Genomic DNA, 26,677 nt, shown 5'->3' with positions numbered 1-26,677 from the left:
TTTTTTTTAAATAATGGAGATATACCCATCTCCTAGAGCTAGAAGGGACCCTGAAGGGTCATTGAGTCTAGCCCTCTGCCTTCACTAGCAGGGCCAAGTACTGATTTTGCTCTAGATTCCATAAGTGGCCTCCTCAAGAATTGAACTCACAACCCTGGGTTTAGCAGGCCAATGCTAAAACTACTGAGCTCTCTCTCCCCCAGCCTCATGTATGGTGAATTGGGTTTTCAGCATCCTCTTATCATATAAGACCAGTTTGGATGGGAATGAAGGGCTGGAATGCCTAAAGGGGACTGCGTTTTAGCTTCTGGTAAACCAGTGTGGTTCTACAGAACCTCTTTTGTTACTGGCTTGGTGAATCTAATTATAGAATAAATCACCAATTTTTGGTGTGTGTCTGCCCTGTTTCTTGCAGTCTGCCCTGAGTGTGGCATTCTCAGCGTCTTCCATTCGAGGCACCAGTCACAGAAGCATTTAAAAGTCAACTTTTTCATTTTGGGGAAGGAAAAGCATTGTAAGCAATTGACATAGGACAGTATCTGGTCCTAATATTTGTATAAGGAAGATGAAAGAAGTAAAGGCCCTGTCCTGTAATCTTGACTTATATGAATGGTCTCTTTGAAATCAACAGGATTACTTGCACAAGTAAAGACAACTTGTCTGAGTAATGGCAATGGGATTGGTCTCCTAATCTGTACATTTATCAGCTTCTGCAGGCTTGCATGACTTCATATAGATGATAACTAAATTTTCATTACCTAAAAGAGGGGTTTCAAAATGATCTTATAGTGACATTTAACTCCGTTTTTATTTTATTTCCTATATTACAGGTACTGTCTGCCTGTGTGCTAACCATAATCCTAGGATGTATATTTGGACTGAAGCCAAGCTGTTCAAGAGATGGTAATTAATGTGATTCTCCAATATAAATAGTCTGAGCAATTCCGTTTTAAAATTCATCATGAGGTTATGAGAGTATCATCCTTATGTTGCAGGGAAAGGCAGTTGTGTGCCTTACCTGAAGTAGTTTCAATTGCCAGCACCTTAGTCCAAGTACTTGCGTGTGTGTCTCTTCTAATTCATTGGTGTCTTGTCCTTCACCCCCATTATAAGGTTTGCTCAGACAGGAGACTAGGAGGTTGTATTCTAGGAACCAGAACAAATGAGGAAACAATTTGACTAGTGAAATGAGTAAATCCTCCATCAAAGAAATCCAATAGGGAGTGGATTATGACAGATTCTGACCAGACTCAGAACACAGAAATGCCATTGAGTTGAGTGTAAGGTCTTTTCAAGCTCAGCCAATAATCCTGTGATGGTATTTACCCTGATACTCCAATTACTGTTAAATCCTCACTGGAATCTGTTCGGTATTGTTCTACCATTTTACTCAGGCTTTGCAGAGAGAACCAGGAATTATTTGTGACCGATTAACTGATCAGCAGAAGGAGCTGAGGTGGACACTTGATTCAGCAGTTGACTTCCATCCTCTATTTGTCTTTCTCTTCTAGTAACTGTGAAATCCTTATGTCAGACCTTGTAGATGGGGGCTAGCATATGTGATTTTATTTATCAGGAAATAAAGCAGCTACCTACATATAGCTACCTATATATAAATCACCATGATATCTAATTTACGCAACCGCAGGATATTAGAAAACTAGAAAAAACACATCTATCTAAATAGTGGTACAATAAAGCTCTGTCATTCCCTACAATGATCTTATTGATGTTCTAGGCATATTGACCAATTCAGGATTAATGTTTAGCCATTGACATCTACATTCCCACCTCGTATTCCCTATCAGCATCCTAATAGCCACACATTGCTTGTTTGAAAGAAATGATAGAAAAGACATGAAGGAATGTTAATCATAATACTTTTTAGTCCTTAATCATACCCCTAGCTGGAATAATTATAATGGTACAAAGTCTGTGTCTAGAGCAGGTGCTAGATTTCTGTCCTTTGCAAATATTTAGATCTTGTTACCATTGTTGTTTGAGTTCTGCCCTACTTTTTGCTAATAGCTGCTAAGTTCCTAATACTGAGATTACTGAAAGTAATGACACTGTCCAATATTTCAGTCAAAACTTGCAAAGGTCGTTGCTTTGAGAGGACATTTGGAAGCTGCCGCTGTGATAGAGATTGCGTCGAACTTGGAAATTGCTGCTTAGATTTCCAGGAAGCATGTATACAGCCAGGTAAGAGTGAAAACATCAGGGAGACAAAGGGAAGCAGTTACATCATCTTTCTTATAAATTACTGCCACTGGTGGGAGTGCTAGTGAAGACAGGTCATCATCAGCTCCTGGCTGTTTAAACACCATGTTGCTTAGACTTGCTATAAGAACATTGTGGTTAAAATTCCATTGATTTGTCTATGCTAGTGATTCCACAATTACTTTAATTGATGAAGCTGCAGTGGTTACTATTATTTTAATTTTATCATTATTATGGCAGCAAAGTCCTGTATCTGGCACAGGCGGCACTGGCTGACATGGGGGGGAAACACGGGAGGGCTCCTCCCATTCTCTGCTCCTTTATGCCCACTCCCCACCCAAATGAAAAAGGAAGTGCATAGAGCTCTGGGGAGGCTGCTCTCCCTCCCTGCTAGAGCTGAGCAGTAATGGGACTTTCCATTCATTGAAACATTCTGAGCTTTTGAAGTATTTTTGTTCCATAGCAAAACATCTCAGTTTTTTTATGTGCAGTAGCTGCCTGGCCCAGCAGCCGCCCAGTGGCCCTAGAGAGCGACATGTGCCTGATTCAGGAAAACACCTGAAAAAACCTGACACAAACTATGAGCTTGATCTGGCTTTCATTCCAGTAATCAGGAGTTTCACCACTGACAGTAGTGAGAATAGGATTAGGCACTGTGGCCTCGATTCAGGAAAGCACTTTAACATGTGCTCCATCACTACTCAGGACAGATCTTGAACTGAACCCTTATGGGAAGGCTAGATTAAGCCTGCTTGCTTTAAAATATATGAATTGCTACACTTTGGGAAATCCATACAAGGCTGCCTTTTATTGTCCTTGATCTATGGCAATATAACTATACAATGTCATCTGTTATCACTTATGAGTGGCTGTTCTTGCTTTCTGAAAGGTCAGATTGTGCTCTGTTATGCATGTGTGGAATCCTTAAAACTCATCTTTGCATGTGGATCAGGAGGCAGAATTTAACCCTTAACTTTTACGTTACTCTTGCATGTACACCTTACCTTAGAGCTTAGTCCATCCTGTGCTTTGTTGCACATTGGGTTACCCACATTTGCCATCCTTGCCTGTCAACTGTCCTTCTCTCCAAATCTTCCCATTTCATGTTGAGGTGCTTGATGTCATTCAGAACTGTTCATTTCCATGTTATTCACGGTCTTCCTCTCTTTCTTCTTGTGTTTTCTGGCTTTCATTCAAGAGCAGTATTTGGTAAGCGTTCTTTTTCCATTCTCAGCACATGTCCCAGCCAATGATGTCTTCTTTTGTAGATTATTTGTAAGAGGGTACCTTGTCCAGTAATTTTTATGACTTCTTCATTCGTCTTCCTATCTCTGTTATTCCCAATATTCTTCTCAGACATTTGTGATGAAATGCATCCAGCTTTTGCATATCTTTCTTGGTAAGTTGCCATGTCTCACTGCTTTATGTTGTGATGGCGATAACAAATGCTTTGTACACATTCAGTTTTGTCTTGAGGGAGATGTTTTTGAGTTGCCAGATGTTTGAGTCTTCCAAATGCAGCATTTGCCTTCCCAATTCTTCTACTTATTTCCTCCAAACTAGTACCATCTTGTCCACCTTCTGCAGTTTCTCTTCTTCATTTTTGATTTCTGTCCCTATAGTCTCCATTAACATGACTTTACATTTCTTTGCATTGTATCTCAAACCTATCTTCTCCATTACTTCTTTTACTTGGTTTGTGCATTTCACTGATCAGAGCGATGTCATCAGCAAAGTCTAGATCAAATAGCCTTGAATTCCATTGTTCCATTTTAGGCCATATGTAGCACTATCATATTGTTTTAATCCATAGTTGATGACTAGCATAAAAAAAAAGGAGACAGGATGCACCCCTGTCTTCACCTGTCTTGATGCTGAATGGATTACTCAATCCATTTTCCATTTTAATGCAGAATTTTGAGTTGGCGTAGAATGCCTTCATAATGTTAATTAATTTTGTTGGAATTCCTTATTGTTCCACAATTTTCCACATTGTTTCTCTGTTTACACTACTGAATGAAATTGATGGCAAGACTGCCTTAGAATTCAGTTGTGTTCTCAGTAATCCATCTCAGGGTGAAAATAGCGTCTGTGCCCAATCTCCCTTGTCTAAATCCACATTGTTGTTCATGTAGGATGGTGCCAGTGCTGATCCCAAGCCCGGATCAGAAAGGAGGAGGGTTGTTCAATGGGGCGGCTTCCCATCACCGTTTAAAAAAAAAAAGTCTAGCTACAGAAACTACTCACATAAACCTGCATGTAGACAAGAACTAAAAATTGTACTTTTTGCATTTGATTTCTGATTGTAGCTCATATATGGACCTGCAATAAGTTCCGGTGTGGAGAGAAGAGGCGGCCAGAGAATCGTTGCTCCTGTTCAGATGATTGTGTGGAAAACAAAGATTGTTGTGTCAATTATTCTATAGTTTGCCAAGGTAAATTCCCATCTTACCTTCCCAACCACACCCTTCTTGTTTGAAAGGAACAAAATAAAAGTTACAAAGCAATGTTAATTGTAACACTTTTAGTCCTTAATCATACCGTTAACAAGAATAATGATAACAGTACAAAACTTGTATCTAGAGCATGCCCTAGTTTTCTCATTTTTTTCAAATCTTTAGATTTTGTTACCATTGTTGCTTGATTTCTGGCCAACTTTTTGCTAATGGCTGCTAAGTTCTTACTACTAAGATTACTACAAGTAATGATGATGCCACCTGAGAACTCCTGGCCTTTCATCCTAATGGTGTGAAAACTGAAAGAAACGTCCCCTCCCCCCCACTTTTTTTTTTTGAGAAATTGTGATGGACATTTAGCAGATCAGTTTTATTTAATTTAATATGAGAACTGTACAATATTTCTTAATGTGACTGTACCTATTTTAGGAGCGAAAAGTTGGATTGAAGAAAAATGTGAGGACATTAATGAACCCCAGTGCCCATCAGGGTAAGGATAGTCTCCCTTTATTTGGAAGTTTGCATTTAAAACAATTTTTTAAGGGTAATGTTATCTCAGTTTACAATCAAACAAACCACTCCTCACCTCAGCAGTCTCTGAATAGTAATTATACTCCATTTTTATTTATAGTGTACTGGTAACTTTACAAATTTAGGTGTTTTTATCCTGGTAAAAGGTTCAATATACAAGCACCATTTTATAACAATCTCCCATAAATGTCCAATCCTGCAAGGTGCTGGGTGCTCACTTCTTCCATCTCAGAATCATGCCGCATTGGGCCTTTTAAGGTAACACATTTCTTGCTGTCATATAAATGGTAGATATTCCAGGCTTCTGAACTAAAAACAATTGTGCTCTGTGCAACCAGCTAGAGAGGCGTGGGAGTCAACAGAAGTATTATTCAGGGCTGTTAAGTGTCATGCATCTTGCATGCCCTGTCATCCCTGCCTGCAGCTCAGCCTGAATCTTACCTCTGGCTGACCTGTAAACCGCAGCAGAAGTGGGCCCTTTTGGTTGCTCGAGGCCACCGTGAAGCATGGAGATGGGCAGTCAGGTGGCCCATAGGACTTTCCAGTGGCTGCTTCCCCAGCGGGAGTTGAGCATGGAAAGGTCAAGCAGCAATGAGAGGAAATTAAGGGGTGGCAGCAGCATCTAGTCTCCCCATTGGCAGGGCCAGAAGGTAATGAGGCTAAATACTGACTCCTCCCAGGCAGCACAACCCCAGCACCCATTCAACTCCTACTACACACCTACCACAGTGCTCCCTTAGCAGTACTCAGGCCACTAGCCAACTTCCCAACTACCCTATACATGCTCCAGCACCCACCAACCCTAGCACCCTAGAATCCATCCACCTAATCCAGCAACCCCAGATGATGTCCCGATAGGCATTAGGTTTTGGGCAGTTCCATGTCCTACATAGCACCACTGGTAGGTGGAAGGTGTATTGACCATACATGAAATTTCATGATCATATGCAAATTATCTACAGTATGCAAATTAGTTCCTTAAAAATGGGCATAAAATGTCACATATGGAGCTGCCAAGATTTGTGTAGCTTCTATAGTTATTATACTTTATAGATTAAATCAGTTCAAACTCTCAGAATTGTTTGTTTTTGGTTTTGGTTTTTACCTTGGAGGACCAAGCCACATCTGGCAATTTAGTAAAACTGGCTTTCAAACATAAGGATAATTACACTAGCCAACAGCAAATTATTTACTTGAGGTTTCGGGAATTTTGCTGTTCAAGTCTTGTTTGAGATTCAGTCTGGGCTGTGAGCACCGGCTTCTGAAACCAAAATAGCTGCATTATATTTACTATGGATATGCCACATGTATGGGTGTTTGGGACCACTGTGCCGATGTCTTCACAGTCCCTACTTACTCCAAATGGAATAATTTTTAAAATATTTTTTGCCCATCTCTTCCTAATTTGTTCCCATTATGTGGATCAGTTGGGTTATTTCGTATGAAATACTTAAATACATAATTTTGTAAAAGTTTTAATTAGAGGAGTTCATATTTCACATTGAGGAATCTGTGCTATCAACATAGCTCAGTATATCTCTGAGGCAGCAGGTGTGCCCTGTGGTCCAGCTTCCACATCAGGCCTACTTCTGCAGTCTTTACCTAAGCTATGTTTCCATTGTGTAAGGAGTGAGGGATCAAGTCTATGACATCAACAATGAGCATGAGTACAAGTTACAGCTGCCAATGGGTAGTAAGAAAAAAGACCTGCATTTCATGCACATATTTTGACCTATGAGATGATCAAAAAATGAGCCTTAAAACTGAAGTCAGTTGCAGACTCTTGTGGGATGATTTGATTTTACATTTAGATAATGTCAAAAGGTTTCATTTTAACTATTGATTTGTTTAATTTTGCTTTCACATTAAATATAATATGTATTATAAAATAATTATATTATAATAATGTTATGTTTAGATGTTATTGGAAAAAATGTTTTCCCCATTGAAACATTTCAGCAATGAAATTATTCTACCATATATGAAAAAATGTGATGTTTACAAAAATAAATATTTGGGAATTTCCTTTCCACAAAATACTTCTAAATTTTGACTTTCTATTCTGGTTTGGAACATAAACAATTTTTGAAATGTCAGCATTTCCCACAGAAAGAAATTCCAGTTTCGATCCAGCTCTAATTCCCTTTTGGCCCCCACCTTCATCCATGGAGAGGCATTGCTGAGCCTGCCAACTGTCTGGGGTTTTGAGAGTTAATTCCCATCCAGGGTTCAGAGGCAACTCAAGGGAGTTGCTATCAGCTGCAAGCTAACTTGGTACTGCTGAGTTCCACACCTTAAAAGAAGGGGTTGTCATCCTCAGAAGACAAACAAGGAAGAGGGTTGTGCTGATCAGCAGTCAGAGCAGTGGCATAAAACATAGGAGCTACCATTTATGGTTTGTGCTTTTTGCTCTAGCAGTTTTGAGTTTACTGCATGGATGGAATGCTCAGCTAGAGACTTTTAGCAAACTAGTGTCTATTGGTGTTCAGCCAGAAACTCTTCCATAAAACCCAGTCCAGAAAGGGTGATGTGTGGTCTAGTTTGAGACAGACAGATAGACAGAGCCCCCCACACCAATGATAACAAGTGAAAACTGCATGTTCCATTCCTAGAGTGGGGATAAACAAGAATGTAAGTGAATCTTGCTCAGTGCTTACTTTGAGCTAATAGAATTGCTCTTGGGTCTCTAAAAGAACTGGACTTTTTTGTATTTTGAGTGTTTCCTAATGTACCGTTACTTAATTGGTGTTTCCTTGTCATATTTGCAAATGTTGTCCTTTTAAATCACTCTTAATTCTTAGTTTTAGGTTGCATTGGGTGGGTTCTGATGGTCCAGAGTAGAACAAGGCTCTGATCCTACAAATACTTAAGCGTTAAGTGCTTAACGTTACTCACCTGAGTAATCCCACAGACTTCAACGAGATTGATCACATGCTTAGAGTTAAGCATGTATTGAAGTCTCTGCAGGATCTGGGCCTACATGGTTTATGCAAAGGGATAAATTATTTTCTTTTGAAAAGAAAAATCCTTGTCTTTTCCTGTGGTGGTGGAGAAAGAATGTGTCGGATATCCTTAAGTTTCAGGTTAGGCTAGTTTAAGGGGGCAAGATATGTAAATACCAATCTTTTCTCTGGCTGATTCAGAGATGGGATTTGAATCCACATCTTTTATCTCCAAGGTGAGTTCCTTAATCGCCAGGCTATAGATTATTCTTGCTATTTGACACAATTGACTTTTAAGCATTTATACAAAGTTGACCAGCTCCAACAGGCATGAGAGTGATCAATTAACTGTAGAATGAGCTATAGCCTGGTTGTTAGAGTGCTGGCTTAGAAGAGGGAAGATCTGAGTTCAAGGCTCTTCCCCAGAGTGGGCTTTAAACCCCCATTTCTCATGGCCCAGGCAAGTATGTTAACCATTGGGCTAAACCTTATAAAAGAGCTGAAAGACAAACTTTGCTGACCTTGAAAAACTTTTCTCCAGCAGAAACTCTCAGGTCAAATTTATGAATAGTTTCTGGTCAACTGGAACTCCATTTTTCAGCAAACAAAATTTCTGCCCAGCTGTAATTGTGAACATTGAGTATCTGTTTAGCTCTTTACACTGAAAAAGTAGTGTAAAGATATTAAATTCCATGTTTTTCTTTTAACTCTCTTATTTCTAATTGTTCAGGTTTGCAAAACCCCCAGTTTTGTTGTTTTCTTTGGATGGCTTCAGAGCAGAGTATTTGCACACCTGGGGTGGACTTCTTCCTGTTATTAGCAAATTACGTGAGTAGATTCTCTGTCTAAGCAATAACATGACACTTTATTAGAAAAATCTAAGTTGTCCATTGTTTTAAGAATACAAGGAGAACTTTTTTAAACACTTCACCAGGAGCTGGCCAAGTATTCTTTGGGCTCTCAGTGAGAGACTGAAAATGGTTGAGCAGCCCTTTCTGTGGTTGAGCAGTGATAATTTTGCAAAATAAAAAAGCAGTTAGATGTGATATTTTGACTACATACCATTTCTAAAGTATGATTCAGCCGGCAGAGTGACTTGTATTTAGATGGGGAGGTGACAAAATAATGGAAAGAGGGGTAGAAAGTATTTCAATATTTTGAGCAGGAAAGCGTGGTGAAGAAAATATGAGAAATTACTAATAAAATGCAAGAGCTGATGAATGGAGTAGGAAAATGATGACATTTGGGGGAGGAGTTTCATTTTGTTAAATGAATGAGTGACTAGAAACGGCCATAGTCTTAGTGCTTTTTTCAACAGGTGTTGTGGTGTTTTACAGAATATAAACTTTTAGTTGTTTTCTTTTTTTTTTTTAAAGCCCAAAGTTTTTATCCCTTATAACTTTAAGGATAATTTAAACATAAGGCATACAACCAAACTCCTGACCACTTGTAAAAATTCCATGGTACTTCTTGCCTGAGTAGCAATGTCAGGCTTGCTGTGCTGTCCAAATTGCAATCTGAAGTGACTACATTCTGTTTACCTAAAAATAACAATGAAAACATTCTCTCCTTTATATATTAAAAATGTATACACTTGGACTGAGATTGAGATGGAAATAGGAGATAGACTTGTTGAAAGTCTCTGGGTAAGGATAAAAGGGGTAAAAACAAGTGATGTCATGGTAGGGGTCTATTACAGACCACCTAACCAGGAAAAAGAGGTGAATGAGGCTTTTTTTAATCAGCTAACAAAATCATCCAAAGTGTGGTGGTGATGGGGGACTTCAGCTACCCAGACATCTGTTGGGAAAACAACACAGCAGGGCACAGATTATCCAAAAAGTTATTGGAATGTATTGAAGACAGTTTTTTATTTCAGAAGGTGGAGACAGCTACCAGGGGAGAGGCTGTTCTAGATTTGATTTTGACAAATAGGGAGGAACTGGTTGAGAATTTGAAAGTGGAAGGCAGCATGGGTGAAAGTGATCATGAAATGATAGAGTTCATGATTCTAAGGAATGGTAGGAGGGAGAACAGCACAATAAAGACAATGGATTTCAAGAAGGAGACTTTAGCAAACTCAGGGAGTTGGTAGGTAAGATCCCGTGGGAACCAAGTCTAAGGGGAAAAACAATAAGACAGTTGGCAGGTTTTCAAAGAGACATTAAGGGCACAAGAGCAAACTATCCCACTGCGTAGGAAAGATAGGAAGTGTGGCAAGAGACCACTCTGTCTTAACTAAGAGATCTTCAATGATCTAAAAATCAAAAAAGAGTCCTACAAAAAGTGGAAACTAGCTCAAGTTACAAGGGATGAATGTAAACAAATAACACAAGTACGCAGGGACAAAATTAGAAAGGCCAAGGCACAAAACGAGATCAAACTAGCTAGAGACATAAAGGGTAACAAGAAAACATTCTACAAATACATTAGAAGCAAGAGGAAGACCAAGGACAGGGTAGGCCCGTTACTCAATAAGTGGGAAAAAATAACAACAGAAATGTGGAAGGTCCTTAATGACTTCTTTGTTTCGGTTTTCACCAAGAAGATTGGTGGTGACTGGACGTCTAACGTAGTGAATGCCGGTGAAAATGAGGTAGGATCAGAAGAAGCTAAAATAGGGAAAGAACAAGTTAAAAATTGGACAAATTAGACGTCTTCAAGTCACCAGGGCCTGATGAAATGCATTCTAGAATACTCAAGGAGCTGACTGAGGAGATATCTGAGCCATAGCGATTATCTTTGAGAAGTCCTGGAAGACAGGAGAGATTCCAGAAGACTGGAAAGGGTAAATATAGTGCCCATCTATAAAAAGGGAAATAAGGACAACCCAGGGAATTACAGACCAATCAGCTTAACTTCTGTACCCAGAAAGATAATGGAGCAAGTAATTAAGCAATCAGTTTGCAAACATCTAGAAGATAATAATGTGATAAGTAACCGTCAGCATGGATTTGTCAAAAATATGTCAAACCAACCTGATAGCTTTCTTTGACAGGGTAACAAGCCTTGTGGATGCATGTGTGTGGGGGGTCGGGGAAAAGTGGTAGGTGTGGTATATCTTGATTTTAGTAAAGCTTTTGATACTGTCCCGCATGACCTTCTCATAAATAAACTAGGGAAATTGAACCTAGATGGAACTACTATAAGGAGGGTGCAAAACTGGTTGGAAAACCATTCCCAGAGCATAGTTATCAGTGGTTCACAGTCATGCTGGAAGGGTATAACGAGTGGGGTCTGTGGCAGAGCTCTGACCTTGCTCCTGTGGGTCCTGAGCTTCTAGGAGGTTTATGCTAGCCTCAGTGGCTCACTGTGACCCTCCACGTAGCCCTTCTCTCTCTAGGGCCAGGGTTACAGTCTACTGAGCCCTTTTCATCATAGGCTGCAAGGAGGTTGGTGAGAGAACTCCCACAGTCTCTGTTCAGCCTCCTGTCCTGACAGGGACCTGACTTCCCCTTCCAGGAGCTGTTCCTGTAGTGGTGGGTTGGGGGGAACCCGGGCCCGCCCTCTACTCCAGGTTCCAGCCCAGGGACCCTAATGGTAGCAGTTGTTGGTAGCCAACCTTTCACTGCCAGAGTTGCTACATTTCCCTGGGCCACTTCCCCACAGGTCTCCTGCTTCTCCCTTCTTCACCCTTACCTTAGGGCTCCTTTAACGATGGTTTGAGGGTGTCTTCAGTAACCAGCCCTTCAGCTGCACTTCCTCTCCTCTGGCTCTTCTCTGCCTGACTGGAGTGAGCCCTTTTTATAGTACCAGCAGGGCCTTAATTAGAGTCAGGTAGTCACATTAGCCTGGAGCAGCCCCTGCTCTGGTCAGTCAGGGAACAGAAAACTGTTAATCCAGTGGCCAGTATATCTGCCTTCTGCTATTCTGCTGTACCCACCTGGCCTGGGTCTATCACAGGTCCCACAGGGATCAGTTTTGGGTCCAGTTCTGTTCAATAGCTTCATCAATGATTTAGATAATGGCTTAGAGAGTACACTTATAACATTTGCAGATGATACCAATCTGGGAGGGGTTGCAAGTGTTTTGGAGGATAGGATTAAAATTAAAAATGATCTGGACAAACTGGAGAAATGGTCTGAAGTAAATAGGATGAAATTCAATAAGGACAAATGCAAAGTACTCCATTTAGGAAGGAACAATCAGTTGCACACACAAAAAATGGGGAATGACTGCCTAGGAAGGAGTACTGTGGAAAGGGATCTGGGGGTCATAGTGGATCACAAGCTAAATATGAGTCAACAGTGTAACACTGTTTCAAAAAAAGCAAACATCATTCTGGGATGTATTAGTAGGAGAGTTGTAAGCAAGACATGAGAAGTAATTCTTCTGCTCTACTCCGTGCTGATTAGGCCTCAGCAGGAGTATTGTGTCCATTTCTGGGCACCACATTTCAGGAAGGATGTGGGCAAATTGGAGAGAGTCTAGAGAAGAGCAACAAAAATGATTAAAGGTTTAGAAAACATGACCTATGAGGGGAGAGTGAAAAAAATTGGGTTTGGTTAGTATGGAGAAGAGAGGACTGAAAGGGGACATAACAGTTTTCAAGTATGTAAAAGGTTGTTACAAGGAGGAACAAATTTTTTTTTCTTTAACTTCTGATGTAGGACAAGAAGCAATGAGCTTAAATTGCAGCAAGGGCAGTTTAGATTGGACATTAAGAAACACTTCCTAACTGTCAGGATGGTTAAGCACTGGAATACATTGCCTAGAGAAGTTGTGGAATCTCCATCATTGGAGATTTTTAAGAGCATGTTAGATACAAACCTGTCAGGAATGATCTAGATAATTAGCCCTGCCACGAGTGCAGGGGACTGGACTAGATAACCTATCAAGGTCCCTTCCAGTTCTATGATATTCATCACAACTAGAGCTGACTGGAGGATGACAATTCCATAGCACAGCAACTTCAAAGTTTTGAAAATTTGTTTTAATTTTGTACTGAACCAAATCAAAATCTTTCAAACACTTTAATGAAATAGTATTATGTCAAAAAGTGCATTTTTGATTAAAAACTGAGCTTTTTTTAAGGTTCAGGGCACTCCTGATGAGAGAGACTAACTTTCACATTCTCTAGTCTGGTGACATGGGCACTGGCCTGAGATATGGGTGATCCAGGTTTGAGCCTGCTCTGCCTGACTCAGAGCAGTGCTTTTCATCCCAGATCACTCTGAATCAGACAGAGCAGGCTTGAAGTTGGGTGTCCCACATCCCAGGCCAGTGCCATGCCACCAAGCTAGTGAGGGCAAGAGTTAGTCTGTCTCTGGTCACTTTGGACCAGAGAGCCTTGTACCTAAAAAACCTTACCAATGAAAACTTTAAAACTGATAATATTTTAGCTTTGATGAAATTTCATTTAGTTGGAAATGTTGTGACCAGCTGAAGTCACATCCTATTATGTAAAATAGTGGGGATATTGTTCAGCGATAGACACCTTTTACCTTATTGGTGCCTGCATTTAATTTGCAGGTTAAATGATTTATGGTATGTACATGCTGGTATGTGGAAATATAGCCCAATTTTGGCTGTCCGTGCATGGGGGCACAAGGAGGATAGGATATGATGCAAGGAGCCTTAGCCTCTCATAGACTCATAGACTTTAAGGTCAGAAGGGACCATTATGATCATCTAGTCTGCCACAGTATGGAAAGGGAGTGCAAGCCCTGCACTAGCCTGAAGCCAACAGTAGCACTATCTAACCCAAAGGGGGATGAATCTGGGGTAAACAGGCCCCACCTCCACACTGACGAGCAGAGCTGGGCCAGCACGAGAGAGGAAATACATGATGGACCTTTTCAAAGTTTGAAGCTCCTGATGTAGTGTGCACAACCATGGGCCCTTGGAGGAATTCTGGCAGGGTGTCTTCAGCTACCGCTGTTATAGCACAATGACTCCTCATCCTCCCTATGATTTAGTCAAAGGACTGAAGCCTGATGAAAGCCATTGATGTCTATGGCAAGAATCCCATTGATTTAAGTGGCCTTTGATTTTGGCCTATAGTTTGTAATGAAACGTTCTGGAATGGTAGGTGCTATATGTAAATTATTGTCATTTAATATTGTAAATCAATGTGTTGCTAACTTATTTTCTTAGCACACTTAATAAATTAATAGCATCACATAGCCTTTGACCTGGCAAATAGTAGCACACAGGAGTAACTATGCAGGTCAGTAGTACTATTGGAACTACTCATGCATATGTATTTGCAGGACTGGGACCCATGAATATAAAATTCCTGTTCATTCCACTTAAGAGTTAGGATTTAAATAGCCAAATTGGGGTCATTAGAAGCCCCCATAGAACAATGTCTCTGTAGCATTCATTATTAGACATGGAAAAAAATATCAGGTTTTTTCCACTTTATTTTTTAACTAAGATTTTATTAAAATATGTATAATTACAAACATAAAACACAGTTTTTGTTCATAAAGATAAGCGGGTGCAATTCTACTCCATATCTTGAACCAATATCAGTCTTACACTGGAACATAAATAACAATTCATCAACACTAGCCATTCTAGGGTTCTGATCCAGAGAACCCTTATGCATGTGCCTAACTTTACAGTGTATTGTGCTGCCGAAGTCAGTGGGACTACTGATGTCATAAAGTGAAGCATGTGGATAAGTGTTTGCAAGATGAGGGCCTAAATTCCCTGCTGGACAACCAGCAACTTATGATATATTAGAGGAAGAAACGGTGAAAAATATCTGTTTCTGGTAGAATATTAAAAAACAATGAATAAATTGCTTCACAATTGATGGGAAATTGTCAGATGCACTTCATTTGCAGAACACATTCATTTATAATACTGGTTAAATGATGGGAGAAAATCACAATAAAAAAACCACCAAAATTCATCAGACAAATTAACTAAGCAAAACAATAACTATAGTTTCTTTCCATAATACATACCCCCTGGTAGAGGACTGCCATCATCCTAACCCTCCACCTTTAAGGTGTGAGGGGTAAGGGGCTGGCATTCAGAGGTCTTCCATAAGTGTGTATTGCTACAATCTGGCCCAGTCTCTCTGGATGATCACCAGTCTGTTGTGTGTGGACACAAATGTTAGGTCCATGTATTACTAAGTCAACTGGGTCTTGGTTGAGTCTAGTCATTGTTCCTAGCTCTGGTCTCTGGGGCATACACCCAGGCTCTAACCTTTTTTTCTGAGCCCTTCCTTAGGACATAGGACTCCACATTCCAGCCACCCCCAGATCCTGGGACTGCTGCCTCAGACCTCCCAGGCCTCCTAGTTGCTTGCACACATTCCCTCAGAGTTCCACCTAGCTATGGGCACTGTGTCTTCTAGTTTAGCCATCACAGGACAACGTGGCAGGAAAGCAAAGAACACAGGCTTAGCAAAGAAATTTCTTAACCACAGTCACTTTACTCTTTAACAGCACTAAAGTGACAGATCTTTGCAAATTCATAAGTCTAAGATGCACTCTCCCCTAGATTGATCTCACCCCTTCTATGAGTCTGAGGTCTTGTCTGCATTTCAGGCTAGCCAGATTTCCTCTTCCTCCAGCAGTCTTCTTGCATGTGGTGATAGATGGCCCTACTCACAGAGAAGCCCTCTTTTATAAAGTCTTGCTTCCTTTTTGGCCATGTGCTCCATTGGTATGCTTATCCCTTAACCCCTCTGGGCTTTTGTGTAGAGAGTCCATTGTTTCTCGGCAATGGGCTGGTAATTGAAAGACCCTCAGTGGCTCTAGATTGTTATCTTGATGGATTCTTAGAGATCAAATTTTTCCTGGGCAGGGTAGCTTACTAGAATACATTGCAAAAAGCTTTCTTTGAGCAAGGTTAGACACAAGCTCATCGTATAACAAAAAATGGATGTCCTAATCCAAATGGAGGTGACAAATTGGAGTTCACAGTTTGACCTAGATATATCCCACTGTCACATGTACATTTTGGTTTGGGAAAAGGGGTTTGCAGATTTCTTTTGACTCTTCAATACATCAATTTTCAAACAAATCCTCTTTTTGTCTTCACCTTTATCTGGCTTTGAAATATGGGAAGTGAGCCAAGTAGAATAGAAGACAAAGTAAAGTCCCTGCCAAAATCCCCATGGATTTTGGTTAACAAATCCTCAAGATTTATATTTTCAGGCTTTAGAAAAATAGCATCTGGGGAGACAGCTAGGACAACAAGTTTGGAAATGCTTGAAGGGGTCACTATGTCCAAGAGCACCAGAAAGACTTGGTAGGGAGAATGCCTTTTATTATACTCTAAAAAGGGAATATTATGAATTTTAGGAGAGGGTTTGGCCTGTTCTTATTTTATCTAAATTTGTTTTTCTCCAGTTGGTGCCTAGTCCAAAGCCTATTGAAAGCAACACAAGACTTTTTCAAGTGGATTCAATGTGTCTTAGATCAGGTTCAGCTGACGTAGCAAAATAACATGTTGGATATAAAGATTTCTTAAACTCTGCCAACATCTATACTATACTGAACATATGAGAGAGAATGATCCAAAGTGCATGCATAGACTACAGAGCAGAAAATCAATCTAATGAATCATTAACTTTACGCTTATCATTATCCTTTGCACGAGGGGTAGGCAACCTATGGCATGGCACGCGAGCTGATTTTCAGTGGCACTCACACTGCCTGGGTCCTGGCCACTGGTCCGGGGGTGCTCTGCATTTTAATTTAATTTTAAATGAAACTTCGTAAACATTTTAAAAACCTTATTTACTTTACATACAACAATAGTTTAGTTATATATTATAGACTTATAGAAAGAGACCTTCTAAAAACACTAAAATGTATTACTGGCACGCAAAACCTTAAATTAGAGTGAATAAATGAAGGTCTCGGCACACCACTTCTGAAAGGATGCCGACCCCTGCTTTACACAAAACTTTTGGTCTTTGTGTGGTTTTTTTTTATACTTTAGTGAGGGTTATTGTCCTAATTTTCAGAAGAAGAGAACACCTATTTAGGTGCTTGAGTATGGATTTAGGCAACTTGCTTAAGGAATCCAAATTTTACCATTTTGGCCAAACATGAATGATTTTTCATTCTAATATATATTGTCAGTGATTTTTTTTTCAAAGAGACCTGCAATTCTTTGGCAAGAACATAAGTTTGAGGTTATGCCTAGAGAACATGATAAACACTCCCTTTTATGGGATGTGTATATAAGCTGAAAGCAAAGTAAATAGCAATTTGTCACATACCCTTAAGAGAACTGGGGCAAGACAGCATTTATAGCCCTCAGTCAAAAGCTACTTTGCTTCTGGGAACTCCCAGACTGAAATCATTACTAGTGTTCACACTGCACAGCACTCTCACCAGCTGCCAGATCGGTGTTCTAATTGGAACAGCATAACTTCTTTGGTCATTCCTGTATACATCTGCACCAGGTATTGTTCAAAAGACCTGATTCTGTGACCATTGACTTCAGTGGTCAAAGATCAGCTCCATAAGGAGTATCTAGAATGCATTTCTACCACTAGCTGTTAAATCAAATGTGACTTGTTCATTTTTGACATAAGTACAGTAACTCCTTGTTTAAAGCCGTCCCAGTTAACGTTGTTTTGTTGTTATGTTGCTGATCAGTTAGGGAACGTGCTTGTTTAAAGTTTTGCAGTGCTCCCTTATAACGTTGTTGGGCAGCTGGCTGCTTTGCCCACTGCTTGCAGGAAGAGCAGCCCGTTGCAGCTAGCTGGTGGGGGCTTGGAACCAGGGTGGACCGGCAGCCCCCCTAAGAGCTCCCCACTCCCCTAAGTTCCCTGTGCAGCCGCTGCCCAGCAGTTCATCTGTGTCCCTCCCTCCACTGCCATGTGCTGCTCCTGCCCTCTGCCTTGGAGCTGCTCCCAGGAGCTTCCCGCTTGCCGTGCAGGGGCGGGGGGAAGAGGAAGGCTTATGTCAGGGTGTCCCATCCCCCCTACTCCTGCCCCCCCCACTTACCCCTTCTCCATATACAGCAGAGTGGGGACAGGACAGGGCTCAGGATGGAGGGAGCTTGCTGGCCGCAGCTGCTGTCTCAACTTCCTGATCTTTTTAAAGGCAATGTACTTAGAGTGGTGTCAGCGTACTTAAAGGGGCAATGTGCATCTCTCTTTCTCTCCCACACACAGGGTGTGTTTCTCTCTCTGTCTCTGTCTGCCATGCTGTCTCCCCTCCTTCCATTTGTGCTGCCTTGTAGAGTATGAGGCTACATTAACAACAGCGTGTTAACCCTTGAGGGCTCAGCCGAATGCTATTCCATCATTTAGCAGTAAGGCATTCTCTGGGAAATATCGCACCCTCTTCCACCCTCTAACTTCACCACCTCCACCAAGCTTCACAATCATCATTGCTGTGTACAATATTAAATTGTTTAAAACTTATAGTGTGTGTGTATAATAGTTTTTGGTCTGGTGAAAAATTTTTTCTCTGGGACCTAACCTCCCCCACCCCATTTACATTAATTCTTATGGGGAAATCGGATTTGCTTAACATCATTTTGCTTAAAGTCGCACTTTTCAGGAACATTACTACAACGTTAAGCGAGGAGTTTACTGTATGAATTCTAGAATGTTGCAGAATGCAAACGACAGGGGTGTGATTTTTAAAACTGAATGTATACATAGTTGAGTCTTGTGAATTTTTTTCACTTTTGTAACTTTACATTTTTTCCCCCTAGAAAAATGTGGAACATACACTCCCAACATGAGACCAGTGTATCCAACAAAAACGTTCCCCAATCACTACACCATTGTCACAGTAAGAACTTCTGTGTTTTTCTGTCTAGAAGATACATTGTTCTGAATTTAATCAATTCCGGGGGAAACAGGATTTGTGGATTATTAAACCCAACAAGAACAATACTTAAGATTTCCCACAGGACTATAAAAATGTAGATTCCACACTTTTCTTCTTTTCTCTTCATGCTAAGATCTGGCATAATGTGTGACAATCACTATATAAAGACTACTTATGCCAGGTTAGGTTAACTTGATCCTGATAATTAGTAAAAACTATCCAATACCAGGTATAAGAATTCCTGTGGCATTATAAATTGGTATGCTTCTTCACTTTGTGCATTGGTATGAATCTGGCATAATCAGCTGAATCACAGTTTTGGCCAGTGGAGTGGAAGCAAGCTAGGTTCTTTTCTCATTCCTTTTCTTTGGGAAGATATGTGCCTTATGCCCCACCCATGGAACAGAAATTGTGACAGTAAGTAGACATAGATGGGGTCTGAAATGGAACCAGCAATCTGAATAGCTCGTGAGTTTTAAAGGTGTGAGGAGATTTAAGGCTGTCTGGGATTCAAATCTGGTTCAGAAGCAGCCCAAGGGTGGAAGGTGTCACAAACAGCTGATCTCTAAGGTTTCTCCCATCTTGAATATATACAGGAGAAAATAAACCAATTTAAAAAAAAAGCTTCCAAAACTGGATTGTGTCTTACTGCCTTCTATGGTATATCAGCAGACTCCCTTGAGCTTCATGGTCAAAGAGTTTAGAACTCAAATTAAGACTGATGGAATCACAACCTCACTACCTTCTGCTCCCGACTCATCAGTGCTGTTGCCTATTTGGGTGGCGTGGCAGTGGATGCTGTTATGTGCACAGTCTCTGGATCTCTACTTATTTTTTTAAAATTTGTTTAATGGCCCCTTCCCCCCCAAGACACACACTCCCAAATTTGAGGAGGTGACCAGGTAGAAAGAGTTTTGCTCTGCCACCATGTAATGGGGTCTCCCCTAACCTGGCATCAGACCATCCTCTGTCTCAGTTCTCCCACTCTTATGAAAGCTGGGGAACTAACTCTCCAGATAGTGTGTAAATAAAGCTCCCCACTATCACTGTTCCATTTCTTTTTCTGAGGCATGTATTTATTCAATCACAAACATAGTTCAACATCAATCAAAACAGGTAAACCAGGCACACAGCAGGTATCCCCAGCCTGGTCTTTCACCTAGCTGGAGTGGTAAGCTCCCTTCCGGCTCCTTTCCCTGTCACAGGGTCTCCTCAGAAGCCTCCCTACTCCTTGAAGCAACCCATGCCCCACCATTGAGCTACTTATTGGTCTGTTATCTTATGGAGGCATCTAGTCACAGGTGGGGATCTGCACAACTGCTTCATGAAGGCCATCCTATTCTGTGGCAAATCAGCTGTGCTACTCTTAAGATGTCAGGCTAAGGTTATGCCATCCATTTAGGCTCCGTTTTGTCTAAATGCCTCTAAAAGAGCATAAGAGAAAACTAGAGCAAGTAGGCTGTAAATTCAGCCAGAAGAGGTCAAGCCAAATTCAGACTTAGTGTAAGTCAATAGACTTGCATCCACCTACACAAAGTCTGAAAAATGCTGCATTACCTTTCAGGAGTGTCAATCCGTATTTGACCTTTGTAGCAGTGAAATTTGACCCTGTTAGAACATTCTGTGACTTATGGCATTTATAGTGACGTGTACATAAGGATTTCTATAAAAAGGATTTTCTTTTTTATACAATGACGCAATCTTAATTGTAGGGGCTGTATCCAGAATCCCATGGTATAATTGATAACAAGATCTACGACCCCCATAGAAATGTTTCCTTCACACTTAAAAATGCAGAGAAGTTTAATCCGCAGTGGTACCAAGGACAGCCTGTAAGTATTAATAACTAATATACTGCTATGAGACACAAGAGATAGTGGTTATGTTGTTTAGTTGTTTCTCAGGAAAATGATGATACTGAGAAACAATGTTACAGAGAAAACGAGGAGTCCTTGTGGCACCTTAGAGACTAACAAATTTATTTGAGCATAAGCTTTCGTGGGCTAGAACCCAGACTGGGAGTGGTTGGGTCATTACAAAATCTAAACTTAATTTCCCCAATACTAATTTCTCCCTATTGTTACTCACACCTTCTTGTCAACTGTCTGTAATGGGCCACTCTCTTACCACTTCAAAAGTTATTTTTCCTCCCTTGGTATCCTGCTGTTAATTAATTTATCTCATTAGACTGACCTCACACTTGGTAAAGCAACCCCCATCCTTTCATGTATTTATACCTGCTCCTGTATTTTTCACTTCATGCATCTGATGAAGTGGGTTCTAGCCCATGAAAGTGTATGCCCAAATAAATTTGTTAGTCTCTAGGGTGCCACAAGAACTTCTCGTCGTTTTTGCTGATACAAACTAACATGGCTACCACGCTGAAAAAAGTGACAGAGAGCATTTCCAAGGCAGCCAAGAAGCTGTCACTCAGCATAACTACATGATTACATTGTTGCAGCTGTAAAATGGATTTGAAATAGCTTACATGTAAACTGAAATAATGAAAAAAATAGGTTTCAGGATTTTTGTTAATGATCTTATTTATATGATTTTTATGGCAATTACCCCCATTTAGAACATTTTCATTATTCATTTTCAGCCTCCTCTCTAGCCCCCCTCCAAAAAGTATAATTCTTAGAATGGTTCCAGTCCAAGGTCCCTGTGGATCCTAATTGGGAAAGGCGTCTTGGTACAGTCCCAACTCCTCAAATACCCAGAGCTTGAAAAGTCATCTAGCATTTTCACATACTCCAGCTGCAGTGACCCAAAGGTTCCCACCCTTCCTCCTCCTCCTCTTTTCTGCCTGGGAAATAATTCATTAGAAAGAACTAAAACTAACAGTTTGTGTGTGGTCTTGCCTTTCTTTTTTCCATTTCTCTGGCTTTTGTGTCTATCACTCTTCTCTTTCCATCCTCTACCTCTTGCCATTTCTTCCTCCCCTCCAGCCTATGCTACTCATCACTAGGTCTCCCATTTATCATCCTCTCCCAACTTAGTTTCAGCTTCCTCTTTTCACCCAACTTTCCATATTATTGCCAACCTAAACTTTCAAAAATCATGTTAGGCCTCAAAAAAATCATGATCTTGGCTTAAAAATCATGAGGTTTTTCAAAAAATTACATTTTTGGTTCTTATTTGCCTTTTGGGTTTTGAACCTTTTAGGTTATTCTCAGGTCACCTTTTCAAGCTTTTCTCCACAACAATATATGCTAGAACTTGTTTGTTTGTTTTTAAATGAAAGTGGAAATTCTCATGAAATAACAGAACTCCAGGAGTTGGGGCTTTATGACAAACACTAAACAATTATACTTGTCCTCATCCCACAGATCTGGCTGACAGCTATGTATCAAGGTCTAAAAGCTGGTACATTCTTCTGGCCTGGATCAGATGTGAGAATTAATGGAACTTTTCCAGACTTGTATAGAAAGTACAATGGGTATGTAAAACATCATGTGTTTTGTGTGTGTGTTCCTTTGGTAGAGCAATAAATTAGAGGAGAGGTAATCAATTATTTTATGTCAAGGTACAAATGTCTTGGTCATGGTCCAGACTCCAGAGAAAATAATACAAAAATAATAACAATAATGATAATAATAAATAAAAAGATTTCAAAGTCTGTTCAAAAGCATCTGGAGGTCCGGAGTTGGCTCATGGTCTGCCCGTTGACTACCCTTGAATTAGGGTATATGTGTGTGAGAGAAATAAAATATGTAGGGTTGGTTCTGCTTCCTTTCCTGGTTTGGATCAGCTTTCACAAAACGATAGATGACAGACAGGATAAATATCTTCCTGCTTATTAATATAGTTCTGCACATTGTGAAAAAGCAGAATCCCACTAGCCAGAGCCTGCATTTTCCATGATGCATGTTGTGTAACTGGCTGAAGAACCTATTATGCTATAACATGGTATGGAAAAGTATGTTTATAGGAGAGGTATGCAAAAGATTTGCCATTTGAATCTGGTGATGCTTTGATGTCTTCTATTTACACTTGGTGCAAGTATTTCACAAATACCTAGATTCTAACGTTGATCACTCAATCTGAGCTCTTCTCTTACCTGAAGTGGGAAAATCTTTACATGATATTGTCTATGTACTTGAAAAACTATATGTAATGAGGTAGTTATGGGAGACATTTCACTGTCAAATTGACCTTATTGCAAGTTTTCAAGGTATTTCACAGTAAGGCAGTAGCCTTCATGGTCAATTGTTAATCCTACCTATGAATAAACATTTCTCTGCAGTGGAGAAATTATGTGCATTTGAGAATCATCATTAATAATATCAGATTCTTCCCTGAGGTCCTCAATCTCCTCCTTCTCAGGTCCTATTTTTCTTGTCATGTAGATTCTGACTGTTAGTTGCTTGTGGGACATTCTACACGTTTCTCCAGCTAGTTGAACAGGATCACTTGGAAATGCATTGTTCAATCTACAACTGTCATCAGCAACAAGTGGTGCTGCCTCAGTAACATATAGGCTGTTTTAGTGGGTGTATACTAATCTATGATTCAGTCTACTTCAGAGTTTTGATTCCAGATTTTACCTATGTATAGTCATTATAAACTTGGCATCTGGGCTCACATTATAAACACCAGGATGGTTTTAAAAAGACAGTATATGGGACAAATCCTTCTCCCCTTATGTGAGCATGCCTGGGGAAATCAATAGGACTGCTTGTATGAGGAAGGCAGGCAAGAGTTAGGGCCTTATCCAAACTCATGGAAGTTGGAGACTCCTGTTGACTTCAGTGGTCTTTAGATCAGACCCTTAGCCTTGTATTTGTAAAATTTGCCATCATTGTAGTACTCCAAATAATTGATCTAGATATATTTAATGAATATCCAACTTTAATGTTGCCAAGTGATTTCAATGATGTTTGTTGAAATGAAGACGTTTCGTAATTCACGTGAACATAATTTTCAGTTCTTTGAAATACAGTTGCTATTGTGTTGTTCTGATACAGTTCAATCCCATTTGAAGAAAGGGTGATAGCTATTCTTCATTGGCTGCAGTTACCTAAAGATGAAAGGTAAGTATTAAATTTCAAATGTAAAGCTCCTGTTTCCAGTGTTAGAATAATGAAATAATAATTATTAACACATACAATGCAATGTAAATGTTGTTTATATTTAATATAATACCCTGTGTGCATTATTTCAATAACTTCACAAAAACATAAGAACAGCCATACTGGGTCAGACCAATGGTCCATAGGTAATAATAATTGGAGATATACCAATCTCCTAGAACTGGAAGGGATCTTGAAAGGTCATTAAGTCCAGCCCCCTGCCTTCACTAGCAGGACCAATTTTTGCCCCAGATCCCTAAGTGGCCTCCTCAAGGATTGAACTCACAACCCTGCGTTTAAGCAAGCCAATGCTCAAACCACTGAGCTATCCCTCCCCCATCTATCTCTGTATCCTGTCTTCTGACAATGGCAATGCCAGATGCTTCTGAGGGAATTAACAGAACAGGGCAATTATCAAGTGATCCATCCCCCTGTCATCCAGTCCCAGAATCTGGAAGTCCAAGGTTTATGGGATTGCATCCCTGACTATCTTGGCTAATAGCCATTGATGGACCTATCTAATTCTAATTATCTAATTCTTTTTTGAATCCAGTTATACTTTTTGTCTTCGCAACATCCCCGACAATGATTTCCATAGGTTTACTGTGCATTGTGTGAATAAATAGTTCCTTTTTGTTTGCTTTAAACCCGCTGCTTATTAATTTCATTGTGTTATGTGAAGGGGTAAATAACACTTCCTTATTCACTTTCTCCACAACAGTCATGATTTTATAGATCTCTGTCATATCCCCCCTTAGTCATCTCTTTTCCAAGCTGAAAAGTCCAAGGCTTTTTAACCTCTCCTCATATGGAAGCTGATCCATACCCCTAGTCATTTTTGTTGCCCTTCTTCGTACTTTTTCCATTTCTAATATATCCTTTTTGAAAGCAGGTGACCAGAACTGCACAAAGTATTCAAGGTGTGGGCATACCATAAATTTATGTAGTGGCATTGTGATATTTTCTGTCTTATTATTTATCCCTTGCCTAATGGTTCCTAACATTTTGTTAACTTTTTGGACTGCCATTGCACATTGCGGATGTTTTCAGAGATCTGTCTATGATGACTCCAAGATCTCTTTCTTGTGTGGTACCAGCTAATTTAGATCCCATCGTTTTTGTATGGATAGTTGGGATTATGTTCTCCCATGTGCATTACTTTGTATTTATCAACATTGAATTTCATCTGCCATTTTGCTGCCCAGTCACCCAGTTTTATGAGATCCCTTTGTAACTCTCGCAGTCTGCTTTGGATTTAACTATCTTGAGTAATTTTGTATTGTTTGCAAATTTTACCACCTTTTCCCAGATCATTTACGATCAACAAATTAGTTGTTTCAAGCCTGTTTCTAAGCAAATTGTCCATTTCTTTCCCTTCTTTTAAAATGTTTCCTCACTAAATGATGCACAGTTGTTTCTATTACTTAATATCCATTGTTGAATTATAATTTTTTCTGGACTATTTTTCAATGTGTATGTAAAATATTACATTTTTGGTGCTGTTTGATATAGACCACACTTTTACACTCTGTATTTAGAAGAACCAGATTTATCCGGCCATAAGTTTGGACCAGTCAGCAGTGGAGTAAGTAGACAGTTTTGTTTTGTTTTGTTTTAAAGCTCTGTATTGAGTTAGTGATGAGGCTTTGTATAGCATGTTAAATTAACACCCATAAACTGGCGCACTCATCTGCAGTGTATTTACTAGAACAAGGACTTTGTGGGAGGGTGAACATGACCTAACATACATAGTAAAATGGCATTTAATAGATGTGCTGTTTTCAATGCTAACAAATTAGGTACTATTTTTTTATTTATAATTTAAAATTGCAAATGCGGATGAGGTTGTAAATGGTGAATCTTTTGTTTCCCTTCCCCCACTCATCATATGCTAGTTCTCCCTTTTGACAAAAAATACTAGAAAGTTTTGGAAAGGGGAAAAAAAGTTTTTCCTGAACATTATCAGTTTAGGGAAAAAGAAAACACTTTTCATTTTTGAAAAAAGTGGGTAGGGAGAGGTGGGGTTGAATGAAACATTTAAACCAGCTCTAATCTTAGTCCACTTCTGTGGATGGCTATTCACATTGTAACTGGCATGGTTGCTGGCTGTCTCAGACTACAGTTAGGTGGATATGAATGATATCTCTCTCCATGTCAGACTTTGGCCATTTTGGCATAGGGCGGGGGTTCTCGACCTTTTTCTTTCTGAGGCCTCACCCCCAACATGCTATAAAAACTCCATAGCTCCACCTGTGCCACAACAACTGTTTTTCTGCATATAAAAGCCAGGGCCGGCACTAGGGGGTACCAAGCAGGGCAATTGCCCATAGCCCCATGCCACAGGGTCCACCACAAAGCTACATTGCTCAGGCTTTTGCTTCCACCCTGGGTGGCAGAGCTCAGGGCCCCGGGCTTCAGCTCCATGTGGTGGGGCTTCGACTTTCTCCCCTGGGCCCTAGCAAGTCCAATGCTGGCCCTGCTTGGCGGTCCTCCTGAAATATGCTCCTGGCCCGCAGGGGGCCCTGGACCCCTGATTGAGAACCACTGGAATAGGGGAAGCAGATATTACCACTGTCTGTGCTGTACCCATTCAGTAAATAAAGAGAAGCCTTCATTTTCCGGGATGGGTCAATATTACATCCTTCAGTAAATGCATTTACAAAAACAAGAAGAGGTGGAAGGGGGAAAAAAAA

At 40.2% G+C, this 26,677-nt stretch overlaps 1 protein-coding gene across 3 annotated transcripts in view; it reads left to right on the top strand.

Annotated features, from left to right (window-relative positions):
- Window positions 1-26,677, top strand: part of ENPP1 (ectonucleotide pyrophosphatase/phosphodiesterase 1) — a 74,357-nt gene that overhangs the window by 23,886 nt on the left and 23,794 nt on the right. For all 3 annotated transcript variants that reach the window (XM_039531928.1, XM_039531929.1, XM_039531930.1), the window contains exons 2-11: window positions 831-903; window positions 2,086-2,202; window positions 4,530-4,655; window positions 5,106-5,166; window positions 8,880-8,977; window positions 18,794-18,873; window positions 20,625-20,744; window positions 22,242-22,351; window positions 23,880-23,945; window positions 25,497-25,569. In XM_039531928.1, coding sequence (XP_039387862.1) covers window positions 831-903; window positions 2,086-2,202; window positions 4,530-4,655; window positions 5,106-5,166; window positions 8,880-8,977; window positions 18,794-18,873; window positions 20,625-20,744; window positions 22,242-22,351; window positions 23,880-23,945; window positions 25,497-25,569 — 924 coding nt within the window. The remainder of the gene's footprint in view (window positions 1-830; window positions 904-2,085; window positions 2,203-4,529; window positions 4,656-5,105; window positions 5,167-8,879; window positions 8,978-18,793; window positions 18,874-20,624; window positions 20,745-22,241; window positions 22,352-23,879; window positions 23,946-25,496; window positions 25,570-26,677) is intronic.

This window comes from Mauremys reevesii, linkage group 3, assembly GCF_016161935.1.
Source record: "Mauremys reevesii isolate NIE-2019 linkage group 3, ASM1616193v1, whole genome shotgun sequence".
In the NCBI taxonomy this organism is placed as follows: Eukaryota; Metazoa; Chordata; order Testudines; family Geoemydidae; genus Mauremys; species Mauremys reevesii.
This window is presented reverse-complemented; position numbering and strand designations above follow the sequence as displayed.